Source organism: Procambarus clarkii, chromosome 12, assembly GCF_040958095.1.
Source record: "Procambarus clarkii isolate CNS0578487 chromosome 12, FALCON_Pclarkii_2.0, whole genome shotgun sequence".
NCBI lineage: Eukaryota > Metazoa > Arthropoda > Malacostraca > Decapoda > Cambaridae > Procambarus > Procambarus clarkii.
The window spans coordinates 13,822,181-13,838,702 of NC_091161.1; the positions used below are offsets into that span (position 1 = coordinate 13,822,181).

Consider the following 16,522-nt stretch of genomic DNA (forward strand, 5'->3'; position numbering starts at 1 on the left):
TTAGGTTAGGTTAGGTTAGGTTAGGTTAGGTTAGGTTAGGTTAGGTTAGGTTAGGTTAGGTTAGGTTAGGTTAGGTTAGGTTAGGTTAGGTTAGGTTAGGTTAGGTTAGGTTAGGTTAGGTTAGGTTAGGTTAGGTTAGGTTAGGTTAGGTTAGGTTAGGTAGGTTAGGTTAGGTTAGGTTAGGTTAGGTTAGGTTAGGTTAGGTTAGGTTAGGTTAGGTTAGGTTAGGTTAGGTTAGGTTAGGTTAGGTTAGGTTAGGTTAGGTTAGGTTAGGTTAGGTTAGGTTAGGTTAGGTTAGGTTAGGTTAGGTTAGGTTAGGTTAGGTTAGGTTAGGTTAGGTTAGGTTAGGTTAGGTTAGGTTAGGTTAGGTTAGGTTAGGTTAGGTTAGGTTAGGTTAGGTTAGGTTAGGTTAGGTTAGGTTAGGTTAGGTTAGGTTAGGTTAGGTTAGGTTAGGTTAGGTTAGGTTAGGTTAGGTTAGGTTAGGTTAGGTTAGGTTAGGTTAGGTTAGGTTAGGTTAGGTTAGGTTAGGTTAGGTTAGGTTAGGTTAGGTTAGGTTAGGTTAGGTTAGGTTAGGTTAGGTTAGGTTAGGTTAGGTTAGGTTAGGTTAGGTTAGGTTAGGTTAGGTTAGGTTAGGTTAGGTTAGGTTAGGTTAGGTTAGGTTAGGTTAGGTTAGGTTAGGTTAGGTTAGGTTAGGTTAGGTTAGGTTAGGTTAGGTTAGGTTAGGTTAGGTTAGGTTAGGTTAGGTTAGGTTAGGTTAGGTTAGGTTAGGTTAGGTTAGGTTAGGTTAGGTTAGGTTAGGTTAGGTTAGGTTAGGTTAGGTTAGGTTAGGTTAGGTTAGGTTAGGTTAGGTTAGGTTAGGTTAGGTTAGGTTAGGTTAGGTTAGGTTAGGTTAGGTTAGGTTAGGTTAGGTTAGGTTAGGTTAGGTTAGGTTAGGTTAGGTTAGGTTAGGTTAGGTTAGGTTAGGTTAGGTTAGGTTAGGTTAGGTTAGGTTAGGTTAGGTTAGGTTAGGTTAGGTTAGGTTAGGTTAGGTTAGGTTAGGTTAGGTTAGGTTAGGTTAGGTTAGGTTAGGTTAGGTTAGGTTAGGTTAGGTTAGGTTAGGTTAGGTTAGGTTAGGTTAGGTTAGGTTAGGTTAGGTTAGGTTAGGTTAGGTTAGGTTAGGTTAGGTTAGGTTAGGTTAGGTTAGGTTAGGTTAGGTTAGGTTAGGTTAGGTTAGGTTAGGTTAGGTTAGGTTAGGTTAGGTTAGGTTAGGTTAGGTTAGGTTAGGTTAGGTTAGGTTAGGTTAGGTTAGGTTAGGTTAGGTTAGGTTAGGTTAGGTTAGGTTAGGTTAGGTTAGGTTAGGTTAGGTTAGGTTAGGTTAGGTTAGGTTAGGTTAGGTTAGGTTAGGTTAGGTTAGGTTAGGTTAGGTTAGGTTAGGTTAGGTTAGGTTAGGTTAGGTTAGGTTAGGTTAGGTGAGGTTAGGTTAGGTTAGGTTAGGTTAGGTTAGGTTAGGTTAGGTTAGGTTAGGTTAGGTTAGGTTAGGTTAGGTTAGGTTAGGTTAGGTTAGGTTAGGTTAGGTTAGGTTAGGTTAGGTTAGGTTAGGTTAGGTTAGGTTAGGTTAGGTTAGGTTAGGTTAGGTGAGGTTAGGTTAGGTTAGGTTAGGTTAGGTTAGGTTAGGTTAGGTTAGGTTAGGTTAGGTTAGGTTAGGTTAGGTTAGGTTAGGTTAGGTTAGGTTAGGTTAGGTTAGGTTAGGTTAGGTTAGGTTAGGTTAGGTTAGGTTAGGTTAGGTTAGGTTAGGTTAGGTTAGGTTAGGTTAGGTTAGGTTAGGTTAGGTTAGGTTAGGTTAGGTTAGGTTAGGTTAGGTTAGGTTAGGTTAGGTTAGGTTAGGTTAGGTTAGGTTAGGTTAGGTTAGGTTAGGTTAGGTTAGGTTAGGTTAGGTTAGGTTAGGTTAGGTTAGGTTAGGTTAGGTTAGGTTAGGTTAGGTTAGGTTAGGTTAGGTTAGGTTAGGTTAGGTTAGGTTAGGTTAGGTTAGGTTAGGTTAGGTTAGGTTAGGTTAGGTTAGGTTAGGTTAGGTTAGGTTAGGTTAGGTTAGGTTAGGTTAGGTTAGGTTAGGTTAGGTTAGGTTAGGTTAGGTTAGGTTAGGTTAGGTTAGGTTAGGTTAGGTTAGGTTAGGTGAGGTTAGGTTAGGTTAGGTTAGGTTAGGTTAGGTTAGGTTAGGTTAGGTTAGGTTAGGTTAGGTTAGGTTAGGTTAGGTTAGGTTAGGTTAGGTTAGGTTAGGTTAGGTTAGGTTAGGTTAGGTTAGGTTAGGTTAGGTTAGGTTAGGTTAGGTTAGGTTAGGTTAGGTTAGGTTAGGTTAGGTTAGGTTAGGTTAGGTTAGGTAGGTTAGGTTAGGTTAGGTTAGGTTAGGTTAGGTTAGGTTAGGTGAGGTTAGGTTAGGTTAGGTTAGGTTAGGTTAGGTTAGGTTAGGTTAGGTTAGGTTAGGTTAGGTTAGGTTAGGTTAGGTTAGGTGAGGTTAGGTTAGGTTAGGTTAGGTTAGGTTAGGTTAGGTTAGGTTAGGTTAGGTTAGGTTAGGTTAGGTTAGGTTAGGTTAGGTTAGGTTAGGTTAGGTTAGGTTAGGTTAGGTTAGGTTAGGTTAGGTTAGGTTAGGTTAGGTTAGGTTAGGTTAGGTTAGGTTAGGTTAGGTTAGGTTAGGTTAGGTTAGGTTAGGTTAGGTTAGGTTAGGTTAGGTTAGGTTAGGTTAGGTTAGGTTAGGTTAGGTTAGGTTAGGTTAGGTTAGGTTAGGTTAGGTTAGGTTAGGTTAGGTTAGGTTAGGTTAGGTTAGGTTAGGTTAGGTTAGGTTAGGTTAGGTTAGGTTAGGTTAGGTTAGGTTAGGTTAGGTTAGGTTAGGTTAGGTTAGGTTAGGTTAGGTTAGGTTAGGTTAGGTTAGGTTAGGTTAGGTTAGGTTAGGTTAGGTTAGGTTAGGTTAGGTTAGGTTAGGTTAGGTGAGGTTAGGTTAGGTTAGGTTAGGTTAGGTGAGGTTAGGTTAGGTTAGGTTAGGTTAGGTTAGGTTAGGTTAGGTTAGGTTAGGTTAGGTTAGGTTAGGTTAGGTTAGGTTAGGTTAGGTTAGGTTAGGTTAGGTTAGGTGAGGTTAGGTGAGGTTAGGTTAGGTTAGGTTAGGTTAGGTTAGGTTAGGTTAGGTTAGGTTAGGTTAGGTTAGGTTAGGTGAGGTTAGGTTAGGTGAGGTTAGGTTAGGTTAGGTTAGGTTAGGTTAGGTTAGGTGAGGTTAGGTTAGGTTAGGTTAGGTTAGGTTAGGTTAGGTTAGGTTAGGTGAGGTTAGGTTAGGTTAGGTTAGGTTAGGTTAGGTTAGGTTAGGTTAGGTTAGGTTAGGTGAGGTTAGGTTAGGTGAGGTTAGGTTAGGTTAGGTTAGGTTAGGTTAGGTGAGGTTAGGTTAGGTTAGGTTAGGTTAGGTTAGGTTAGGTTAGGTTAGGTTAGGTTAGGTTAGGTTAGGTTAGGTTAGGTTAGGTTAGGTTAGGTTAGGTTAGGTTAGGTTAGGTTAGGTTAGGTTAGGTTAGGTTAGGTTAGGTTAGGTTAGGTTAGGTTAGGTTAGGTTAGGTTAGGTTAGGTTAGGTTAGGTTAGGTTAGGTTAGGTTAGGTTAGGTTAGGTTAGGTTAGGTTAGGTTAGGTTAGGTTAGGTTAGGTTAGGTTAGGTTAGGTTAGGTTAGGTTAGGTTAGGTTAGGTTAGGTTAGGTTAGGTTAGGTTAGGTTAGGTTAGGTTAGGTTAGGTTAGGTTAGGTTAGGTTAGGTTAGGTTAGGTTAGGTTAGGTTAGGTTAGGTTAGGTTAGGTGAGGTTAGGTTAGGTTAGGTTAGGTTAGGTTAGGTGAGGTTAGGTTAGGTTAGGTTAGGTTAGGTTAGGTTAGGTTAGGTTAGGTTAGGTGAGGTTAGGTTAGGTTAGGTTAGGTTAGGTTAGGTTAGGTTAGGTGAGGTTAGGTTAGGTTAGGTTAGGTGAGGTTAGGTTAGGTTAGGTTAGGTTAGGTGAGGTTAGGTTAGGTTAGGTTAGGTTAGGTTAGGTTAGGTTAGGTTAGGTTAGGTTAGGTTAGGTTAGGTTAGGTTAGGTTAGGTTAGGTTAGGTTAGGTTAGGTTAGGTTAGGTTAGGTTAGGTTAGGTTAGGTTAGGTTAGGTTAGGTTAGGTTAGGTTAGGTTAGGTTAGGTTAGGTTAGGTTAGGTTAGGTTAGGTTAGGTTAGGTTAGGTTAGGTGAGGTTAGGTTAGGTTAGGTTAGGTGAGGTTAGGTTAGGTTAGGTTAGGTTAGGTTAGGTTAGGTTAGGTTAGGTTAGGTTAGGTTAGGTTAGGTTAGGTTAGGTTAGGTTAGGTTAGGTTAGGTTAGGTTAGGTTAGGTGAGGTTAGGTTAGGTTAGGTTAGGTTAGGTTAGGTTAGGTGAGGTTAGGTTAGGTTAGGTTAGGTGAGGTTAGGTTAGGTGAGGTTAGGTTAGGTTAGGTTAGGTGAGGTTAGGTGAGGTTAGGTTAGGTGAGGTTAGGTTAGGTTAGGTGAGGTTAGGTTAGGTTAGGTTAGGTTAGGTTAGGTTAGGTTAGGTTAGGTTAGGTTAGGTTAGGTTAGGTTAGGTTAGGTTAGGTTAGGTTAGGTTAGGTTAGGTTAGGTTAGGTTAGGTTAGGTTAGGTTAGGTTAGGTTAGGTGAGGTTAGGTGAGGTTAGGTTAGGTTAGGTTAGGTTAGGTTAGGTTAGGTTAGGTTAGGTTAGGTTAGGTTAGGTTAGGTTAGGTTAGGTTAGGTGAGGTTAGGTGAGGTTAGGTTAGGTTAGGTGAGGTTAGGTTAGGTTAGGTGAGGTTAGGTTAGGTGAGGTTAGGTTAGGTTAGGTTAGGTTAGGTTAGGTTAGGTTAGGTGAGGTTAGGTGAGGTTAGGTTAGGTTAGGTTAGGTTAGGTTAGGTTAGGTGAGGTTAGGTTAGGTTAGGTTAGGTTAGGTTAGGTTAGGTTAGGTTAGGTGAGGTTAGGTGAGGTTATGTTAGGTTAGGTTAGGTTAGGTTAGGTGAGGTTAGGTTAGGTTAGGTTAGGTTAGGTTAGGTGAGGTTAGGTTAGGTTAGGTTAGGTTAGGTTAGGTGAGGTTAGGTTAGGTTAGGTGAGGTTAGGTGAGGTTAGGTGAGGTTAGGTGAGGTTAGGTTAGGTGAGGTTAGGTTAGGTTAGGTTAGGTTAGGTTAGGTGAGGTTAGGTGAGGTTAGGTGAGGTTAGGTTAGGTTAGGTTAGGTTAGGTTAGGTTAGGTTAGGTTAGGTGAGGTTAGGTTAGGTGAGGTTAGGTTAGGTTAGGTTAGGTGAGGTTAGGTTAGGTTAGGTTAGGTTAGGTTAGGTGAGGTTAGGTTAGGTGAGGTTAGGTTAGGTTAGGTTAGGTTAGGTTAGGTTAGGTTAGGTGAGGTTAGGTTAGGTGAGGTTAGGTGAGGTTAGGTTAGGTGAGGTTAGGTTAGGTGAGGTTAGGTTAGGTTAGGTTAGGTTAGGTTAGGTTAGGTGAGGTTAGGTTAGGTTAGGTTAGGTTAGGTTAGGTTAGGTTAGGTGAGGTTAGGTGAGGTTAGGTGAGGTTAGGTTAGGTTAGGTTAGGTTAGGTTAGGTGAGGTTAGGTTAGGTTAGGTTAGGTGAGGTTAGGTGAGGTTAGGTTAGGTGAGGTTAGGTTAGGTTAGGTGAGGTTAGGTTAGGTTAGGTTAGGTTAGGTTAGGTGAGGTTAGGTTAGGTTAGGTTAGGTTAGGTTAGGATAGGTTATCAGCAAAAATCGCACGGTTTTTGGCCGCTAGCGGCCAAAAACCGCGCGATTTTCGCTGCTAGTGGCCAAAAATCGCGCGATTTTCGCCGCTAGCGGCCAAAAACCGCGCGATTTTCGCTGCTAGTGGCCAAAAACCGTGCGATTCTCGCAGCTGGCTGGCAAAAATTGCGCGATTTTCGCTGCTAGCTACCTCTCCTGACCCCTTAGAGTGCTGGCACTACTCCTCCTGACCCCCCTAGAGTGCTGGCACTCCTCCTCCTGACCCCCTAGAGTGCTGGCACTCCTTCTCCTGACCCCCTAGAGTGCTGGCACTCCTTCTCCTGACCCCCTAGAGTGTTGGCACTCCTTCTCCTGACCCCCTAGAGTGCTGGCACTCCTCTCCTGACCCCCTAGAGTGTTGGCACTCCTTCTCCTGACCCCCTAGAGTGTTGGCACTCCTTCTCCTGACCCCCTAGTGTGCTGGCACTCCTCCTGACCCCCTAGAGTGTTGGCACTCCTTCTCCTGACCCCCTAGAGTGCTGGCACTCCTCCTGACCCCCTAGAGTGCTGGCACTCCTCCTCCTGACCCCCTAGAGTGTTGGCACTCCTCCTCCTGACCCCCAAGAGTGCTGGCACTCCTCCTCATGACCCCCTAGAGTGCTGGCACTTCTCCTCCTGACCCCCAAGAGTGCTGGCACTCCTCCTGACCCCCTAGAGTGCTGGCACTCCTCCTCCTGACCCCCTAGAGTGTTGGCACTCCTCCTCCTGACCCCCAAGAGTGCTGGCACTCCTCCTCATGACCCCCCTAGACACGCACCTGAGTGGATGCCAATCCTCAGTTTCAGAGTATCCCACGGGCGATGTCTGATTGTAAACTGCTTAACAGCTGAGAGCAGTTTGAGGGCCATGGAGGCAATCTCCCCGGCGTGCTGATCTCCATTGCTGATGGGCAGACCCGACACCACCATATACGCATCCCCAATCGTCTCCACCTAGTGGGCACAAGGGCATAGAGACACGTTAGTGGATCCTTGTCAGGGTGGGAAATAGGATAGCGTGTAAGGGACTGGTTTGAGAATTGATTTAAAATGTCTTTTTTGGGTGGGTGTGGGTGTGTATAGGTAAGGAGTTAGTAGAGAATGTCAGTGCTATCCTAGCCTTGGTGGAGGGTGGATGTGTGTGGTGGCGCGGGGTTGATAGTTGTGAGTTTGTGTTCTGGTGTCTTTGTGCGTCTAGGAAGAGGAGGTTTATATGTGTGAAAGGTGATCTTGGGCTGTGTTCGAATAGTCTGAGAGTGAGGATGGACAAGATGATTTCAGGCCCTTTTCAGGCAGCAATGACCAAGAGAACCAAACGGAGAAGTACGCGCAGAGAAAACGGAAAAATATGAGCAGAGAAAACGAAAAAATATGCGCAGAGAAAACGGAAAAATATGCGCTGAGAAAACTGAGAAATATGCGCAGAGAAAACGGAAAAATATGCGCAGACAGTTAAATGACAGAGACAGAGTAATGATCGACGATAGACAGGACCAGGGCATAGACAGGTATAGACCAGACGGTCTAAGCCTACCAGGAAAAATCCTTTTTCATTGGGAAAATCTCACTGGCAGGATGCAATTGGACCTCATCCGGCAAGAAACACAGATTAGTGGAAGGAAGAGACTGTCATTTTCCCCCTTGACGTGTCAACTGAATTTTTCACAGGAAGCTGGAATGGACCGTTCAATTGGCCAATTAAGTAATTAGGGAAATATGAACCATTGTTTAGGAAGGGTGTTCGCTGGCCCTACATATCAATTGGAACGGAAGAGGCAGTATAACACTTAACTACTGACGGATTTAAGAATAGTTTAGTTACACCTAAAGTAGGAATTTCTCCTGAATTTCTTCATCTCAATAATTGTTGATATGAATTGATCAATTGAGTCAATTCATTGTCCAATTGAGATGAATTCATCTCAAGTGTTGTGTGAGCTAAGAGGAACATTCGTGATGAAAAACAAAGCCAAATTCTTGCCACAATTTTTAGAACAGTTATACATAGGGAATAGGGGTGAAAATAGGCAGAATTTTTAATGGTTCTCACCTTGTAAATGTCATAATCACTGATGATGGCGTCGAAACAGGTGTAGAGCTCGTTCAACATGTTCACCATCTGTCGAAAAGGTTCAAGTTCAAGTATGTTTATTGAGACAAAAAAGAAATACATCTCAAAGGGATAGAGTAGCTTATTTAATATACGTTTTCTTTCAGTATCTGTATGTGTGTCTCTCTCCCACTCTCTCGTACACGTAATGTTTAGGGGAAACTAAACCAAAGTAAACAAAATTAACTGATTGGCTGTGTTAACAGATAAATGACAGCCATAAAATACACATAAATGATAAGAGGTAAATGGTACACATAAACAACACGTCCTCCGAATTGACAGTACGATTTAATACTAAGTGTAATAAGTACATTTTCTTACTGTCATAAACAGTGCATAATTACACTTATGAGGCTGTTACATTTACCCAACTCCCTCCCTCGATTTAATCCTCGTGTTTTGTTAAGACATTCAGTATTTTAGGATGAAGTTTTCAAATTTAATTGGCAAGCCACAAGTTTTAAATATTAGGAATTTCTTTTTCGGGTTTATTAAACAATATAGATTTTATGCAAAATTTTAAAATATCCTTAGTTACTTTACACTTTATTGATATATTTTAGTTTTGTTTTATAAAACTGTAATATCAATATAGCGATAGATTAAGTACTAATTGTAATTAAGAAGCAATAAAATTATTATCTTCAAAAACTAAGACGGTTAGGTGAGGTTGTGGTTTTCTATTCAGTTTTTCAGGTAAACTCAAATATTCACAATATATTTGACAGTACGATTTAATACTAAGTGAAAATAAGTACAATTCCTAACTGCCATGAATAGTACATTATTGCACTTATTTGTTTTGTTACATTTACCACCCCATTTTTGGAGGACGAGCCGAAGAAAAACAAAAACATCCCGTTTGTTCTGTTTGTTCAAACAGAACCAACGAGAAAACAATTAATGCAAAAAAACAGGATCAATTAATTTATAAATTAGTTGATTTTTTATGATCCAATGATTAGTTGATCAACTTAACTGATAAATTAGTTGATTTAATAATTTATTAAATGCAGGCGATGAGTCACAATAACGTGGCTGAAGTATGTTGACCAGACCACACACTAGAAGTTGAAGGGACGACGACGTTTCGGTCCGTCCTGGACCATTCTCAAGTCGATTATATACACAATCGACTTGAGAATGGTCCAGGACGGACCGAAACGTCGTCGTCCCTTCACTTTCTAGTGTGTGGTCTGGTTATCAATTTATTAAATGAGTTGGAGTAATTTATATAAGTACACAACAGGCTTGCGGCAAGGCCCAGTGTAGGGTCCACTGATGTAAATATTGAGCAAACAATTCTATCATTACTTGAGGTCAATCACCATTCACTCTCTTTACAAAATATATTCCCCCCTATTCCACACTTCCATATCTTCCCTCTAACCCAGTTTAGCATCTACCTATCCGTTTATGTCACTAATCTATCCCACCATCCTCATTAAAACCACACCTTCAACCACACACATATATATATATATATATATATATATATATATATATATATATATATATATATATATATATATATATATATATATATATATATATATATGTTTCATTGAATATGACCGCATATTCTGTATTTATTATTTTCTGGTTTAGGGCTTCTATCCCTCTAACTATTTTCTTAGCATCAGGGCTTAATTGAAATAGGAGTTCTCCAAAACTCATTTTCGTACTTTTAAGGTGAAGAAAAGAAGTGATTTACTATAGAGTGTATTACACTTATTTGTATAATTAGCACGACGTTTCGAACCTCCATGGTTCATTCTCAAGTGAACAGATCTTACAATACTAGTTGATTTTATACCCGCATTAGGTCAGGTGATAATACAATGAAGGTGAAAACATGGGGGGATACATAGGGGCTGCAGAAGGCTTATTGGCCCATACGAGGCATCTCCTATCTAAACACAAAGATTAATCCAGTGTAATTGGCCTGTTATGTTGGACATTGTCTTCTGTGTTGGCATCGATATGTTCTCGATGCCAACACAGAAGACAATGTCCAACATAACAGGCCAATTACACTGGATTAATCTTTGTGTTTAGATAGGAGATGCCTCGTATGGGCCAATAAGCCTTCTGCAGCCCCTATGTATCCCCCCATGTTTTCACCTTCATTGTATTATCACCTGACCTAATGCGGGTATAAAATCAACTAGTATTGTAAGATCTGTTCACTTGAGAATGAACCATGGAGGTTCGAAACGTCGTGCTAATTATACAAATAAGTGTAATACACTCTATAGTAAATCACTTCTTTTCTTCACCTTAAAAGTACGAAAATGAGTTTTGGAGAACTCCTATTTCAATTAAGCCCAGATGCTAAGAAAATAGTTAGAGGGATAGAAGCCCTAAACCAGAAAATAATAAATACAGAATATGCGGTCATATTCAATGAAACATGTTTGAAAGAAAACCTGCTGCCAGTATACACCAATATATATATATATATATATATATATATATATATATATATATATATATATATATATATATATATATATATATATATATATATATACTGGCTGCCTGTCCCGACACAACTAATTATTATTAGCATTAATATAATTATTATTATATGCCCTTCGTAATACCCAATTTATAGACTTCAGTCATGTCTGTATTACCCATAGCATTGTAAAAAAAAATTTAATTAAGCTACAGTAAGCTTTCTTCGTAATTAATGCTTCCAATTACTAGGATTAACTGTGCTATTCTTCTTCGTATGCATTCAAGTGCATTCTATAATAGGACCAAAGCTGAACTACCATTCTTCAAATGAACCCTAACAATATGGATAGCTTACAGCTGAAGAATGAACCTTGATATCTTGTTTACGTCGCTGCTAGATATATATCTCAGTATTCTGTACCCTTTAATACGTTCATTTGTCCGTTTAAGTTTTGTCTTGGGAGTCCCTTACTAATCACTATTCCCAGATATTTCTCGAATTGAGATTGTGCAGTTTCACTATTGTCTAGTTGATATCTGGGTTCTGTTATCATTACCTAGGGGCAGACCCCCATATATTTTTTCAGCATTAAACGGCACTTGCTAAGCTTTCGTCCATTTTCAGAGTTTATTTGCGTCATCTCGTAGCAATTTTGTGTCTGGGTTTATTTTTGAATCGTCTGCAAATTTGTAAATAAAGCTGTTTAATTTTGCTGATATTTGTATACGCAAGATTGCGTATACAAGATGTTTATCGTGTGGCCACTCCAACTTGACTCAAGGAGCCACTGTTGTTGTTGTTAAAGATTTGCTACCTGGAACAAAAAGTTCCAAGTAGCACGGGCTATGGTGAGCCCGTAGTGCCTTTGACTCTCCAAGAGAAGCTTCTACTACTCACCTGAAGGGGTGCGGACTCAGCGGAGAGGGAAGTAAAGCCAACAATGTCACTAAAGTAGATAGTAACATTGTCGTAACTCTCAGGAGAAACCTGCTCTCCTCTCTTCAGGGACTCGGCGACTGACCTGAGGGAGAGAGACGGAGGGAATAGGGTAGTTAGGCAGGGGAATGAGTGGTACAAGGACCCCAGGGAGGGGTAACAATGAGTAAATATTTTACATGAGTATACCCTCAAGTAGTTTTCTCTCATCACCAAGATATGGCTGAAGCAGAAGAAAATGGGTTACTGGATGCATACATTACGTGTGAAATAATCAAGATGAGCATCAACAAATTAGCAAATTAGGAAAATTAAAAGCAACAGGGGGGTGATATAACCCAATCTAAAATCACAAAGGAACTATCCGATGAGTTTTGCCCATTACTTAAAACTCGTATTCAGAAAATGTACGGAACAAAGGAATAGTCCCCCCTCGATTATATCCAAATGTCATCCCATCTTCAAGAAACGCACAAAACGTTCAACAGAAAACTATGGACTAAACAGCGTAACCTAACCTAATCTCATCTCACCTAACCTAACGTAACCTAACTTTCCTTACATATTACTTATGGCGAATATTCTAAAGACGGAAGACATTCATCCTCAAAGAGTTCACAATCTTATACAATCAACTTAACATGGGTTTTTCAACAATTGAATCTTGGCTGACTATATTTGCACAGAGGACTTGGAGCAGATGTAATGGACTTCTCTAAAGTTTCTGATAAAAGCTTTAGAGAAGTACTTTAGTACCACAGAAGAAGTCTTTAGTACCACACGAAAGACGCACAATAAACAGCAAGCACATAGGAAGCCTGGTCGACGACCGGGCCGCGGGGACGCTAAGCCCCGGTAACCACATACGTACGCTGACGTCAAAATATTAGAAGCTTAAAGCATTGTTTAAACCTAAGAACGTCTAAGGTTTTTGGCTTTCACTGTATGAAAGTCACTTTCATTATATTTCACTGTATGAAAGTCACTTTCACTATATTTCACTGTATGAAAGTCACTTTCACTATATTTCACTGTATGAAAGTCACTTTCACTATATTTCACTGTATGAAAGTCACTTTCACTATATTTCACTGTATGAAAGTCACTTTCACTATATTTCACTGTATGAAAGTCACTTTCACTATATTTCACTGTATGAAAGTCACTTTCACTATATTTCACTGTATGAAAGTCACTTTCACTATATTTCACTGTATGAAAGTGAATAGAATTGGACAAATGTTGAGAGTGGAGTACTGTAAGGTGTGATCTTGGGGCCAATCCTCTTCGTAAATATACTTTAAAGACATAATTGAACAAAAAATTATGTCTTTAAAGTACATTCATTATAATGATTATATCAACAATATAATTGTGCAGCAGATTGATGAAGAATAGATGTTGGATAGAATAGAATAGACGAAATCTACCATAACACTCTCCACCTGCTCGGAGCCCGTCTCGTAGGGTGCAGTCGCACCTCCACAGATCTCCAGTATCAGCTATTGATACTGGTAATGGCTCAAAAGGGCCACCACTTACGGGCTATTCATGCCCGTGCCACCTTTTGGGTGGTTTAATCTTATCATCATCATCATCACACACATCCCGCTCCTCTTCGCCTCTCTCCCGGCTCCCACACGCTCTCAACTCATCATTGTAACCAAAAGGTTGCCTCAGAATGCAAACCTGCCCTTTGGACACACACCTTATAAAGCTCAAAACATGAAGTCAATCCCTACAAACACACAATGTAACTGTTCCTATTTTCCGCTCATTACAACTTGTAATAAAGTCGTTACGTCTCGTTATAACGCTTTTATGACGTGTTAGAACGTTGTTACAACTTGTTAGGTGTTAAAACTTAGGCGAATGTTGTAGCAACGTCATAGTTTCGTCATGTGGTTGGCGGGATATTATATAAACTAATGATAAAATCTATGGACTCTGGCTAGAATATTTCACATCCACAGACTTTTGTGAAGGGCATTGGAGTTTACCTCTCTACAGACGTGACCCCTATGTAGCACTCACCATAAAATCCCCATTAATCCTGCCAAGTATAATGAGACTAGCCCTGCTTAGTGCTAGCCTCATTGTAGATATAGATGGAGACCTCACCTTCAAAATGATATACCATCTTTAATAGCAGTCTCCGTGGTGTAGTGGTAAGACACTCGCCTGGCGTTCTGCGAGCGCTATGTCATGGGTTCGTATCCTGGCCGGGGAGGATTTACTGGGCGCAATTCCTTAACTGTAGCCTCTGTTTAACGCAACAGTAAAATGTGTACTTGGATGAAAAAACGATTCTTCGCGGCAGGGGATCGTATTCCAGGGACCGTAGGATTAAGGACTTGCCCGAAACGCTACGCGTACTAGTGGCTCTACAACAATGTAACAACTCTTGTATATATCTCAAAAAAAAAAAAAAAAAAAAAAATAGAAGCTAAATGCAGAGCTGGCAAAAAAATCATTTCAATTTGAGCGGCAAAATAAAAAATCATTGGACCATTTCTTCAAATGGTCCAATGTAATTACAGACAACAAACAACAGCTCATCAGGCCATAAAAGTAGGGCTGAAAACAAGCCACTACTGTTCACTATCAAGGGCAGTAAAAAACACGGAATAGCCAGTCTGTCGAAGCCATAAATGCCAAGATAATACTACATTTTAAAAGACTTTTGTAGTTTTTGTTCAGGAATAACACAGGAACCTTTGATACGCCAGTGGTGGCCCTCAGGCCTGAAATGAGTGACACAGGGTTAAGATAGAAAAGAGGGAAGGAAAACCTGTACGTGTGCCCGGGAGGGCAGGAGGTAGAGAAGGAAGGAGAGAGAGAGAGAGGGAAGGAGGGAGAGTAGTAGTAATGGAAGAGTAAGGTGTGTGGGAGAGAACATTGATCGCTATATTATAAATCAAGATATACCATAGCTGATCTTAACTTTTGTGCGTAAAGTCTACATTTTGTGTGTGGCCATGATGTGTTGTGATATATTGAACTTTGCCTGTACCATTGTTTCAATATTTTTACTGCAAACGCAATTTAAATGTCGTCCTATTGAGAGCTTTAAACGATAGTATGAGAGGAGGTTGTATGATCATGTTTACGTCAGTAAGTGTGACATCGAGTGTGTCTCCACTTCGTCCAGAGATGCACCGTAAGTGCTCGAGTCACGAGGGTGTAAAGTGCTTCCTCTACACTTAAGAGTACATATACCCAGGAGTGTAACTGTTCAGTACAAAGAGCATGTACTATTGTGACTGTGTACTGAGTTTCGTTCAATTCTCATAAGGAGTACATCCAGACGTAGATATTAAGATAGTCACCCATTAGAGCCATGTTGAAACACAGAGACTTTAAGGAAATCACTCACTCAGGCCCACGAAGGGACATAGACCCACAAAGGGACATAGGTCTACGAAGGGACATAGACCCACAAAGGGACATAGGTCTACGAAAGGACATAGACCCACAAAGAAACATAGGCCCACGAAGGAACATAGACCCACAAAGGGACATAGGTCTACGAAAGGACATAGACCCACAAAGAAACATAGGCCCACGAAGGGACATAGACCCACAAAGGGACATAGGTCTACGAAAGGACATAGACCCACAAAGGGACATAGGTCGACGAAGGAACATAGACCCACAAAGGGACATAGGTCTACGAAAGGACATAGACCCACAAAGAAACATAGGCCCGCGAAGGGACATAGACCCACAAAGGGACATAGGTCTACGAAAGGACATAGACCCACGAAGGGACATAGGTCTACGAAGGGACATAGACCCACAAAGGGACATAGGTCTATGAAGGGACATAGACCCACAAAGGGACATAGGTCTACGAAAGGACATAGACCCACAAAGAAACATAGGCCCACGAAGGGACATAGACCCACAAAGGGACATAGGTCTACGAAAGGACATAGACCCACAAAGAAACATAGGCCCACGAAGGGACATAGACCCACAAAGGGACATAGGTCTACGAAAGGACATAGACCCACAAAGAAACATAGGCCCACGAAGGGACATAGACCCACAAAGGGACATAGGTCTACGAAAGGACATAGACCCACAAAGAAACATAGGCCCACGAAGGGACATAGACCCACAAAGGGACATAGGTCTACGAAAGGACATAGACCCACAAAGAAACATAGGCCCACGAAGGGACATAGGTCTACGAAGGGACATAGACCCACAAAGGGACATAGGTCTATGAAGGGACATAGACCCACAAAGGGACATAGGTCTACGAAAGGACATAGACCCACAAAGAAACATAGGCCCACGAAGGGACATAGACCCACAAAGGGACATAGGTCTACGAAAGGACATAGACCACAAAGAAACATAGGCCCACGAAGGGACATAGACCCACAAAGGGACATAGGTCTACGAAAGGACATAGACCCACAAAGAAACATAGGCCCACGAAGGGACATAGACCCACAAAGGGACATAGGTCTACGAAAGAACATAGACCCACAAAGAAACATAGGCCCACGAAGGGACATAGACCCACAAAGGGACATAGGTCTACGAAAGGACATAGACCCACAAAGAAACATAGGCCCACGAAGGGACATAGACCCACAAAGGGACATAGGTCTACGAAAGGACATAGACCCACAAAGAAACATAGGCCCACGAAGGGACATAGACCCACAAAGGGACATAGGTCTACGAAAGAACATAGACCCACAAAGAAACATAGGCCCACGAAGGGACATAGACCCACAAAGGGACATAGGTCTACGAAAGGACATAGACCCACAAAGAAACATAGGCCCACGAAGGGACATAGACCCACAAAGGGACATAGGTCTACGAAAGGACATAGACCCACAAAGAAACATAGGCCCACGAAGGGACATAGACCCACAAAGGGACATAGGTCCACGAAAGAACATAGACCCACAAAGAAACATAGGCCCACGAAAGGACATAGACCCACAAAGAAACATAGGCCCACGAAAGGACATAGACCCACAAAGAAACATAGGCTCACGAAGGGACATAGACCCACGAATGAATTGTGATACATTAAGGTAACAATACCCAAGGAATGAAAACGTACCGAAGAAGAGGGTGGACTAAATTAGACTCACTTGGGTAGCATCCTTAGCAGCAAGGTTTCAGTCTTCTTCTTCTCCTCCATGAGCTGCTTGGTCCGCTCCTGCACCTTGCCCTCCAGGTTGTACGCGTACTTCTCCATCATTGCCAGCATGTTGTCCACGATGTTCAGCTTCCTGGTGAACACAAGGA

At 41.4% G+C, this 16,522-nt stretch overlaps 1 protein-coding gene across 1 annotated transcript in view; it reads right to left on the bottom strand.

Annotated features, from left to right (window-relative positions):
- LOC123748909 (guanylate cyclase 32E) overlaps positions 1–16,522 on the bottom strand; it is a 99,617-nt gene that overhangs the window by 34,962 nt on the left and 48,133 nt on the right. Inside the window, exons 14-17 of the mRNA XM_069323309.1 lie at positions 16,366–16,506; positions 11,204–11,327; positions 7,780–7,848; positions 6,509–6,683 (exon numbers count right to left, since the gene is read on the bottom strand). Of these exons, the coding sequence (XP_069179410.1) occupies positions 6,509–6,683; positions 7,780–7,848; positions 11,204–11,327; positions 16,366–16,506 (509 nt within the window). The remainder of the gene's footprint in view (positions 1–6,508; positions 6,684–7,779; positions 7,849–11,203; positions 11,328–16,365; positions 16,507–16,522) is intronic.